The sequence below is a fragment of the Geospiza fortis genome, unplaced genomic scaffold (assembly GCF_000277835.1).
Source record: "Geospiza fortis unplaced genomic scaffold, GeoFor_1.0 scaffold181, whole genome shotgun sequence".
Classification (NCBI taxonomy): domain Eukaryota; kingdom Metazoa; phylum Chordata; class Aves; order Passeriformes; family Thraupidae; genus Geospiza; species Geospiza fortis.
In genome coordinates, this window is record NW_005054412.1 from 664,896 (window position 1) to 677,523 (window position 12,628).

Here is a 12,628-nt window from a genome sequence, read left to right on the forward strand (position 1 = left end):
TCCTAAAAAAAATTATCTATACCAAAAAACCCCAGAAAAAGAGTAAATCAACCAATTTAAAATGAAAATGCAGCTTGTTAAAGTAACAGGAATATAGTTGTAATTATTTAAACTACACCTATACTGAAATATTTTGTTTAAGAACATTTCTAATACATTCAAAAATCCTAAAGGCACTTAAATTATTTCAAGAAGAAATAACAAGAGTTAGGTAGTCAGAAAATCACCTTATAGCATGCATATATTAAAATATAAATGTCTAGCTGAAGATATTAAAACTATGGACTTCTGCATTACATCTAAATATTTTCATCCACATTCAAAAGAAGAATCTTTCTCAAAACTTTTGATTTATTTCCCAGGTATCTCAAAATCTTATCCAGAAAGTCCTTCAAAATATTCTTAGACTTCATTTTGCTTTTAATAATTTAAAATTCCATCATTATTGCACAGTGATTATATGCAATTTTACATCCCATTAACCCTGCTTTGTTTTAATTATAAAGATCCTTTGTTAGATTCCTTTAAATGATCCAGTTTATAATTTCAGGTTATCCTAGGGAGCACTTTAATTCAGCTGCACATTCATCAACTGTTTATGTCCTGTTAATTGTTGACAACTGCACAATTGCATTCTCTAGCTATGATTGATGAATTGCATTCACAAGTTTAGCTATTAAGCAGAATAAATATTTATAACAATTTTCAGTTAAAGGATTGTTATCTTTTTCCCCAAAAGGGTAAATTAAAAACAAACAGGCTGATTGCAAAGAAGAGCATTTCAGTAACACACGCATACTTATTCTAAAACACCTTTCTGCGATAAGTATAGGGAGGAGCATGTGCCCAAGGGCAGTTTGATTAGACATTCCTATGACTGGATTTAAGAAATGGTCCTTAAATTATTCTTATTTTTGAAAAGTCAATGTTAGAGTGGATTAAAAGGTACATTGGTATCTTAAAATCTGACTGCTAAAAATATGCAGATATAGGATTTGCTCAGAATGTTAATTTTATCAATAGTGAGCAAAATAATATCTGATCTCAATATCCTGGCTGAGAAAATAAAAAAGGTCCAAATGGTATTGCATATTACTACCTAAGAACATAAGCTTACTATAATTATTTAGTCTGTTGCCAGGTACAATTTCTTGTACAATGTGCAATACATGATGCACTCAGGTGAGCCCTATTATGGTGTAAAAACTCATATCTGCCCTTCATAGCAAGAAGAATTTCCAATGGAGGGACTTGTGTTTCCTAATGCTACATAGCACTATAACTTCAGTGTGCACAGGGAATCCAGGAGAATTTGCATCAGCCAAATACTGGGTAATAACACACTCTTTTTTCCTTTTCTTTTTTTTTGACAATCAAACTCATATATCAATATTCTGACATTTTCTAAATCTCATTTCAAATAAAGACATGATTTAACCTCCAAAATATCAGTAGACAAAAAATATCCTACAATAAAGAGAAGACTTGATACTTCACTTTAATAATTAGATATCATTGGTGAAAAATGAAATCACACATAAAATGACAAGATCTCTTCAATAGGTGTTTTGCTATTTTTTTTAGCTGCACATAACAAAATGCATAGATTCAAATGGATTTACTGTACAGGCCAATACAAATCGGACACGTTGCCTTAGTGGTTTTGTTTGTCTTGGGTACTCTCCTACCAGAAGGGCCAGAAAGTCTCCCTTTGCTTCCCAGCTTGCTGGCAGGAAGTAATGAGAAACAATGCACAGAGTAGAACGCATAGAATTAAAATTACTTGAAGATTGATTAAAAAATTCATTAAAAAATTCAAAATCAAGGAAGCTCATATAAACATAATGCCATGTGTCGTTCACAGGACTCAAATTGGCTGGAAATTCTAGATAAAATAATAATGGAATTATAGTATAGAGAAGTATGTCTGTAAAATGAATGCTGTGCTCCTAAAACAGATGGAGCAGCAGATGGTTTTACAGATTGGGCTCCCTGGACTGTCTGGGTAAAACAACCTAGCTGCTCTGGAGAATGGTAGTTCAATTCTCAAATAACCCTAAACTTATATACGGTTCAAGAGAATTCTATTTCCTTCGCTCAATAAACAAAATTTTCAAAATTTACACACTTACAAATTAAATATTTAGTGTATAAAGTATCTATACAACAAATCTCTTAATTAACATGACCTTTTCACAATATTTTTGGAACAGATGGTGAGGAAGTATTATCACCCAATGGAATAAATGCAAAATGACTACTTGTTCAAAAGCTTTAAAATTCATTACCTTCCTTCATTGATGAGCTCAATAAATGCAAGTCCTGCATTCTTCTGAATAGAATTTTGCCATTCCTAAGAAGATAAAACATAACATGATCAAAACCCAAGGATTTTAAACCACATTTTTGAAGCTGACCCTGGTGACTTCCTGAGGAGATTGAATTTAGGCAGAACTTCTTAATTCCCCCCAACACTCCCTTCCCCCATCAAAAGAATGATCTGATCATTTAAAAAACTGTAATTCATTCAGATTTTCAAATAAATTTTAGGTGGTCGTGTCCCCTTTTTTCACCCTTGAGCAAGCTTTAGTTTCCTTGTCTAGAGAATAAGAAAACACATCTCATTTCTGTAGTTCATGCAGTCGCCCAATGAACATTAGTGCAACAAAGTGCCTTCTTCATGTGGCTTCACTGATACACCTTGCACATTTTATTATAAAACACAGGCAATGATCTGTATAAAATCCACACTTGTGGAGTTCAATTTTTGCTTCTTTCTGATTATAAGTGAAAAGAAAATCAGCCTATGATAACAAACTGTTTTTTAAAATTGATTTACTGTTACCATGGATTTCCAAGATGAAATTTCAAACTAATCTAAACCACCTAATTGATATTAAATTTAACAGGATTTTACTTCATATACCACTAAGTTAAAGAGAAGTTTCACAATGCATCACAAATAGCTTTTGTCATACAACCCACTGCTTCTATCACATCAAGAATTCTGATACTTGAGATGAAAAAGGGTTGATCTCTCTCTAACAAGTAAAGATTACTTTCTTTTGTGATAATTCCTTAAAAATTTTCTTTAAAAGCAATAAAAATTTCCTCTGCATCATAATGAAAAACAAAATAAAGTATATTAGCTGGATTACAGAGAGAGTTCCTAGACTAAGACTACATATTGTCAATGGGTAGATGGTTACAGTTACAGAACTATTCCTTTAATATATTAATTTACATTTATTTTTTTTTCCAAGAGTAAAAAGGCAGAAATTCACAATTCATGCTCCCTAATATGGGTGAAAAAAGGATGGCTTTCCATAGATAAAGGAACAGCTGTGAAATCTGGTCACTAATCAGCAAAGTGCTTCTTACTGATTATACAAACTTACAGATATGACCAAGTCATGCATCTTAAAAAAATCCCAACAACAACAATCTAATACTCATGATTGGTTTTAAAAAAGGCAAGCTACTAAAATACCCAAAAAATGAACATTCTCTTGACCCATGGCTGAGCAGGTAACTCCTGGTTAGGGAAGAAAGAGTATCAGCACCCAAGCCTCTAGCTTGTGAGCTAGAAAAGCATTGTAATAACAAGTCCTTTCTTCAGTGATGCTTATTTTTTTATTTTTCAAATCTATTTACTGAAGCTAATGATATCACTTAAATCATCTGTGTAGAGTAGAAAATCACTCTGAGAAACTAAGAATGAAAGAATTCAATTACTTAAACACAGGCACCTTGAGACACTTTAAGAAACAAAAGGTCTGGGTTAGAGATAGTATTCGAAGTGTAGCATTTTTTTTATCAGAGCCTTTTACTGTACACTATGCAGACCACTATCAGCATTTCTTTTGAGATGCTTTTCTGCACCACAGCTGCTGTGACTTTACAGTCAGGAAAGAAGTTGAAAAGAGAGAAGAGAAAGGAATAAAGGCTTCCTAAGACAGGTCGAAGAAAGCATGCTAATTAAATTTTTAAAAGGTAACAGAGGGTCTTCCTGTGTCTGAAAAAGCCCAAGAGATTCTTGCAAGTATTTTGCCAGATCTTCCTGCTCAGTCTCTGATTCTGCAGAACATCCAAAATGGCTAACTGGATTTTGTGGGAAATATCTTAAATTGCCTAAAAAGCCACTAAGAAGATATCTATATGGAAGTAGAAAAACACTTCTTACATCTCCATAGGTGGAAAATCTGATTGATTTATGCAAAGTAATGATTCATTGTAAAAATGTTTGAAACTTGCTGAACTATCTACCCAAAACTAGTGAAAAACATAACGATGCAGAACCCAGAAAGAAATTAGGATTCATGGTTCATGCATTGTTTCACTACAAAGCAGCTATGACAAGATTTATTCGAGACTCTCAATCCTCCATTAATCCACAAATAAGGGAATAATCACTACTGCCACAATTTTATTTCACATTTAAGCATAATTTAACAAACAGATTCACAATCCTGAGACATTACCTATATATGTGAAGAGGCACCTGGTTTTCTTTTCTTCCATTTTGTTTTTAAAAGATGCAAACAATAGATTGAAAATATTTTTCAATGCCAGCATTACAGTTGCCTTTGCAATGGCCATTCATGTCATCATATGTACTTTAAGAACTGGATTAAGATGTGGAGCAATTTTATTTACATTCTCTTGGATTCCAAAGGAATCCTTCTCAACCCCAAAATGCAAGAAGCTGAAAAACAAACACCAAATGAAATGGATGCAGGGACAGTATTTGGAAGATTTATGCTACAGCCAAGTAGAACCACAGCATAGTCATTTGGTTATTAGCAGCTAAGTGCTTGAATGATTAGACTACATCTCATGTGGTTTTGGTGTATCATGAATCTTCTGAGTGTTAGAGCAAGAGCTTGAAGACTTTTCTGTGCCTCAGAAATGACAGTAGCAATTAGGTGCTGAAATAACAGAAGCCTTTGACAAAATCATGTATGAGAGAGCTACTTCTATACAGGAATGCATGGATCTCTCTTCTCTTGGGGCTCCTGCTTGGTGGGGCAGTGAGCATGACTCAGCAAGGTGGGGTGTAGAAGAATCAAAGGCTGTCTAACACTGACAGTATTCAAGAATGATGACACAACTTCTTTGTACTAAAAATAGAACAAAAATTTAGTTTTTAACTTTATTGATAAATAAATTTAAAATTGTCTTCATACATAATTATCAAACATCATGACTTTAGGCATTCAGCTCAATTACTTCCAGTATAGCTTTGCTGTAAATAATTTATGTTATGCAAAATTTTATTAAATTCCATTAATTAAAAAATGTACTAATTTATTAGGATAATGGAAATTGCCACACTCCTTAACTTCTTCTCATAATCTATTCTGTCATTGCTTGAAAAGTGTCAATGCATAAAGAATGCCTCAGTACCATCTCCTTGAAAGAAAGTTCAGACTGAAAGATGTTATGACACTGTTCATACAGAGGACAGGAGATGAATACCACAGTACAGATATTACTTGCAATTCAGGTTTTTTTTTTAATAAAACATGATGCACATTAATTTACTCTCTGATATCATTACAATTTTTACTTTAGAATGTATTTTCCAAGTTCTATTTCTTTAAAATTCTCCAATCTCCAGTACACTTACAAAAAAAAGAAAGGAAAAAGGAAAAAACAGTCCAGGCATCTTAAATTGATAATGGAAAATTTTCCTTGCAAAAAAGTAGTGGGGGGGTCAAAAAGGAAAAATTAGACTTGGTCTGTTAAGAACTTCTTTTAGTTTATATTATATTTATTTCCAAATAATCTTTTGCTTACAATTTTTAAATTTTTATTCATGATGTCTAGAACATGTCTTAAAAAAATCTTGTGATAATGTGGTATAGTTATTTTAAAAAGGAATTGTGATTCTCAGAGTTCTCTCACCCTTTCCACTTTCTGCAAGGAAATCTAAATTTGTATCAAAAATTTCAAGTTTCTCAAAGGAGTGCAGTTACTGAAATGGAGAGATACCTGGTGTAGTAATCATCCTACAATTCTCCTTGAACTACAGGTCCTATTGTGTCAATCAATTGCATCTTCATGAGACTTCCATCTTCTCCATGCCTTAAACTGAACTGAGGTTAATTTGTTTTTGTCATACTGGACATTTAGTGAATTTTCTAATCTAAGTCATTGATAACTCAGTTGACACCTCAATTCTTTGATCACTGCATTGTGATTAAAACTTATTGATACAGATGAAATTCTGTTATATCATCTTTCTTCTTTCTAGACCCTTGAATATATTTGGTGGAAAATCTTGTATGGAGCTGAACAGGTGCTAGCCTTCTTCTGAAGAAGGAAATGGAAACTATAAAAATGTGTTTGCAATTCTCAACATGCATGTAATTTAGCTCAGGTTTGAATTCCAAGATGTGGAGTCACCCCCTAAAATCAGCAATAACTTCCTATCCAAAAATCACCAATAACTTGCTTTACTTCATTTAGGAGGAAATATTCAAAAGAAATGTTACATGATGTACGAAATGTTTTGTGGTTTTTATATGGCAGAAAACTGTGTCTATTAAAAGCAGGTAAAAGAAGGCAAAAGCAGGTAAAAACAGGAAAACTGATTTCAAGACAGTCTCATAAATTTTTGAGTTGATTATACTGTTTTTAATACCACAGATTTGTCTCTTCCAGTCCTAGAAGAATTTACCTAAAGATATTGGAGTCTGAAAACCTTGCATTATTGTTTGGAATGAGAATCAGATCTAAGAATTCCAGTAACACTGCCTGTACACTTCTCTCATACTCCCATATATACTGCTGATAAAGGACAAAAAAAAAAAAGTATTTTTGGTCTACTATGTCAATAAATTTGGCATCAATTTTAGGCTTTTGTAATTGGTTATCCATTTTAAAAGTGGCTATTTCCCACAATAAGCAAGTTGCAGAATGACTGACGACATCCTTCTGGAAGGAAACTCTGCAAGTATTGGAATGCTCCTGGCCTCTGGCCAAATCCCAGAAAGGAAAAGAATGCGAAACTTTCATAACACTATTTATGTGAATGTGAATTTAATAAAACAATGGTAATAGAAAGTTTTAGATTACAGTTTCACAAGACTACAGCCTCATTTTCCCTCTATTCTCTAGACTTTAAATAATACGTTAATTTTTTGCTTTCTTGGTAACACACAGACCCCCATTGCCCTTCTGATCACCTGTGGTAATTGGTTAATTTATCTTGAAAATGGTGTCAACATTCCCAGAGGAACATTTCATTGGTATTTTGGAAGAAGAAACAAAACAACGCAAAAACTACAGTTGCAAGAGCATTTACATTATTCAAACAACACTAGAGAAATCAAATTTATTTAGAAAAGTAACCTTCTTCTTCTTCTAAAATTTTGCATATCTTCTAATACAGACAGAAGATATGTACTATAGGATACACATATCTCAACAACTTCTAGAGCTTATCTCCTGACTAGAAAAATAATTTTATTTCAATTAAGGAATGCTAAAATTATTATTAACAAGATGTATGCGATGTATGGGAATTTATCCTAAACACCAGTCCACTTTTTACTCAACCACTCTTTGATGTTAGAGATAGATAACTAATTTGAACTAATTCTTCCCAAAATAAATGAAAATAAATAAATAAATAGATAAATAAATATTTGGATGTACAGAAAAGTACTCCTCATATTGTCTCCATTATAGTGAAGCCCCTGAAAGCTATAGTATATTTATTATTTATGATGGGTTCCAGTAATGAGCTTTGTATCCTTTCTCGGCCCCTCAAGAAATACCAACTCACTCTTACTTTCTAGGTACTTAGACCAGGTCTCAGATCCTTCTCAATTGTGTAGGCAGCTTTATAGAGACATCAGGGGAAGAAAACTTGCCACATTAAATACAGAGAGGCTGATTCTTACAATTTCCTTATTCTTGCCATGAATCCAGAAGTTGTTCAGATCAGCATCTCACTTGTGTGTATTCTTTAATATTTTTTGACAAGAGTACTCTGACAAGGATAGGCAAGAGAAAGGGCCTGAAGTCCCTTGATAACTCTGATATAAGATAAAAAAGAAAATATCCTGCTTATTATTAAAAGCAAAACACAGAATTAGTTTTCTAAATGTATGGGAATCTGTAAGGACACCTCACAAAATGATGAAGAAAGTAAAATCGCTCAACAAGTAGGAAGAATATACTAATGGTTTCCATTTGAAAGTTAGATTATCAGAAGCAGATGTTCAAGAGTAGAAGACAGATTGGGCTGGAAGACATTCCACACATGGGCAATGCAAGAAAATTCTGATAACTAGAATCTTTTGGAAAATAGTTTTCCAGGTAATTCACCAGAATTCCTTAAAGCAAGTAAGAAATGCCAAAGGTGGGGGAAGAAGTCTAAAAAAATAAGCACAAAAAAACATCTCCCTAGAAAACCACTTAATTTTAGAGGAAAAAACCAACAAACATATAAAGGGAAAATGTTTTGGCTTCTCCTGTAGCTTGTACTGGAGTTCATTTAGGAAATTACACTAAGTGTGTATAGCAACCTGTTTGTGTTTAGGCCATGTGGTGGATTATGAAGGGCCCAAAATCAACATTAGAACCTAAGTATGTGTTTAAGCTGTACCATATTTGATACTGCATAGGGAAACAGAATAAACACCCCCTCCCTCTTGATAGACCTTTATGTAGTTCAAATAGGATGGGAATATTATAGAAAGTATTCACTTCACCTACAAAGATTGTGGTTATTGAACGTAAATCTGAGCCTATGGTAAAATGTGAAGATACGAAGCCTCATTTTGGAGCAACATTGCTGAAAATTTCATACACATTTCTAGTGCCTTGTCCAGCATTTTAAAATCTGTGTGGTTTTTTTCATCTATTTTAACTTCTTGCTCTTGCTCTAACTTCTCCCATCAAATGCCAAAATTCCTTTCTTGTATCATGATTCTTACAGAGGCAGCCTGTGTTCCCTAGAGTGCCAGCCATCGATCTGCCACCTGCTATTGGTATTGTGGCTACCTTAGAAGCATAATCAGTTAAAAATAACTTTTTTACTCAGAGTTAATTTTTGGTTTGATGTGACTGTTTCCACCATCACATAGTCTGATGAAATGGATCAGCAGCAATATGGAGCTAGGCATGGAGAAGATGCAATACATCTGCAAGTGTGATTGTGGCCAGAGAGAATTCTAAACTGACCACTAAAACTGTAGCCTAAGAGTGTGTTTCCATTAGATGCAGAGATCTGAATTTACAGCTTGCTGCCATGAAAACACAAGTTGTGTTTTCTCTTTTCTCCTCTGTGTCCCCAATTTTTCAATCCTGAATTTTTTGTTTAAGTAGCTCTGGTGGCTTTTGAACAAGGCTCTTAGCTAAAGAGCCACTAAACCAGGGAACAAATGTCTGAGCAGTTTTCACATGTGCTTGTGAGTTAGTCTTGTAAATATCAGCACTGGTACGAAAGTGGAGTTAGCAGAGAAGAAGCTGCAGGACGGAAGTAGTGTAGGAGATAGAGAACTTTGCTAGGATAAATGTTTTAAAGATATGCTGGAATAAAGGATTATTGAAACAATAAGTTTCTGTATTTTGCACGTGTGTTTCTGCGCATCATTCCCCTCTATAAAATCAATTTTAATTCAGACTTTTTCAGTGATATTATATGCAGAGTTGTCTCCTATTTGCAATAGTTCGAAAACAGAGACAGTGGATAATGCCACAGAACAAATGCAAAAACACAAGCAAAGGTAAAACACCCAACTTGTTTTGTGATCAAGAAAACAGAGATTAAAACATTATATCCTCATAGAAATTTGCTTAACCAACCCTAATTTCATCATTGAAGTTATATAAAACACAATTTCCTAAGGAGATTAAGTTGCAGGGTTTTTTTCCCCTTAGATTTAAGGGAAGCAGTTATTATTTAACTTATCTTCAGCCTTTCCTATTGTGGTTGGTGTCAAAAAGACAAATAGCAAACACTTCTGTAACTGTTCTGCTATCACAGTTATTCTGAAAGGGCAATCACTTATTTAACAAAAATTATAGAGTATGAGAACTCCAGGAATACCTCTGGAAGGAGACCAAGAACTACAATTAAAGTTGAATCTAATACTGGCAACAAGAGTAAACAGACAAGTAATATTTCAACAAAGGAAAATCTATAATGAAAAGTAAAAGGTTTTTGCACAGCAGAGCTGGACAATTCCTCCTTAAACTGTTATAGAAAGCCTTGAATACAGTATGTTTGGTATCAGAAATTGTGCACTGTGCTTCTACTATATGAATTGCACATTTCAAGGCATCTTCTGGTCAGCTGCAGGGACCAGAAAAAGGTGGGGTTTTTTGTTTTTATTTATTTATTTTAATTTTATTTTTTCCTTGGTTTCTGTGTTGATCAATTGCCAGTTACTGAAGAGCTATCCCACACTTTGAGGCAGAACCGACATCTAGATGTGCTGGTGTCTTCTGAAATCCCTGCAGCCTGGTTGACGGGTCTTTATTCTCAGAGATAAAACAACCATCAAATTTCCTCTCTGAAGATTCCCTTTGAATTTACACCAGCCAGGCACATCTTTGGGGTATTTTTTGTTCATTTGTTTTTACACATCTCCTTGGAGTGCGACTAATTTCTTGATATTGTTCCAAATTTTTTCTGCCACTTAGGACAATGCAGCACTTATCCTCATAATAATTATATTTTCAAACAAATTGAGTAACAAGATGTCTTAAATAATAAAGCAGTATTTTCTTTTTAAGAAAGTTAATTTCCCTTGTAAATAGATAAGATACAGAAAAATACAAGTGGCATGAGATAAAACTCCTCTGGGACACAACTACTCAATTTTTTCAGAAGCTGTCTCCCCAAAGAGAAGAATCTGCAAAGGGTCTGGAAGCAATTAGAAACTATTGTAGTGTTTTGGTTAGGGAAAAAAAAGAATATGAAAAAAAGTAATTGAAGTCTAAATCTGATGTAAGAAGGAACTACACTGCAAAAATTGATGCATTTTTCTAATACTGCATGGCTTATTGAAGAAATCTGCCACTCCAACAGCAACACAGCTGTGACATGCTCAACTAGGCTGAGGGAACAAAGACCAGCTAATCAAGCACAGATATTGTCAAACATAACACATCTTCATCCATTTTATGTTAAAATAGACTAAATTCAAATAAAAAGGCATATCGTAGGAAAAGTGAAAATCATTATATGTTTATTATCAATTATTTAGAATTTTTTTTCAAGTGCTTGGATGTGTGATTATGGTTTATATAAATAAAGAGAATAAAGCTTCAAATTAACCTAAATTTTAATCTAGTGCAGTAGGTGTTACTAGGAAAAAGATATAATACAAGTAAAAGATATAGGAAAAAGATATAATACCAGTATTATCTTACAGTATAAGAAATATTCTGAAAACACAGACTAGTGCTTTTTGTTCTTCCCCAAACCTACAAATGAAGTACCATCCATACAGGAGTTCCTTTAAAACTTAAAACGTATTTTTCACAGAAACTCCAAATTCCTTTGGGGGAAAGGCTTGATTGCATATTCCTCAGAGCCTAAAAGGCTGCCCATATGAACTGAATTATCCATGACATGTACCTTCAGACATTTGTAATGTGATATTTCATGTAAATTTAGACCATACCTTGGATGTGAGCCGCTGGCAATGTTGATTTTATTCAGGAGCTCAGATAAGAAAAAAAATTCTGACATCCTTGCTAATCTGTAGTCGTTAACATGGAATTTCCAACATAAAAAGCATAAAAGCATCTAATTTGCTGTAGCAAATGAAAGGAAAACAAACTTTGCATTTCCCTTTCCTTTTCAATGTCTAAAGTTACTCTGTTCTGTGCAAACAAAATTGTACTTTTCAAAGGTTTTTATTATCGCCATCTATCTTTTGAGTGACACTTTTCAAACTTCCCCACATAATCTGTAAAATGTCATTCAATTTGAATACGAAGGATTTACTCATGTTAGAAAGAAAACCCCTATTTACACTGGGATTATTAAAAACCCACAAACTATATATTTTATGCAGTCTTTCCAGTTCACATTGCTTAATTTGTCTTAAGGAAAAACTCAGGTAGCATTGCTTCTTCTCTATATAGATAAATTATCCTCATTTGCTGTGGACAACATCTCCTATGATCCTAAGTTCTGCTAACATTTGGCTGGATTATGATATTTGGCTGTCATTTTCTTCTAACCATTTTATGTATTAGTATTTTCATAGCATTTATCTCATGTTTTCTTCCGTCAGACAGTTTTAAAATGTAAATTTAAAAAAAAACAAACCCAAACTTCCCTGTAGAAGAATAGAAGTATAGAGTGTTTTGTTTGCACCTATAGGATAAACCACTATATTCTGTGGAAATGCTACTGTTCAGAAGAATAGTCCAGAGGTCAGGAAGGTGAGGGGAGGAGGCTGCAATTTGCACCACTACGGCCCCCTGTTGATAGTTCCTGTAGAAACAATTACCATGACTCCCCCAATAAACACTACAGCATTAACTCCTGAAGTACTTCTTAATAAATGGACATCCAGAGACAAAATCCTCGTTATTTAGAAGACAAGGAAACAACCCTGAAGTATCAGATGGGGTATAAAAATGAAAAGCTTACAAT

The 12,628-nt window shown here is 33.6% G+C and overlaps 1 protein-coding gene across 1 annotated transcript in view; it reads right to left on the bottom strand.

Annotated features, from left to right (window-relative positions):
• The window catches only part of NBEA (neurobeachin), a 373,019-nt gene that overhangs the window by 229,035 nt on the left and 131,356 nt on the right, over window positions 1-12,628 (bottom strand). The window contains 1 exon segment of the mRNA XM_031061401.1: window positions 2,289-2,353. Coding sequence (XP_030917261.1) covers window positions 2,289-2,353 — 65 coding nt within the window.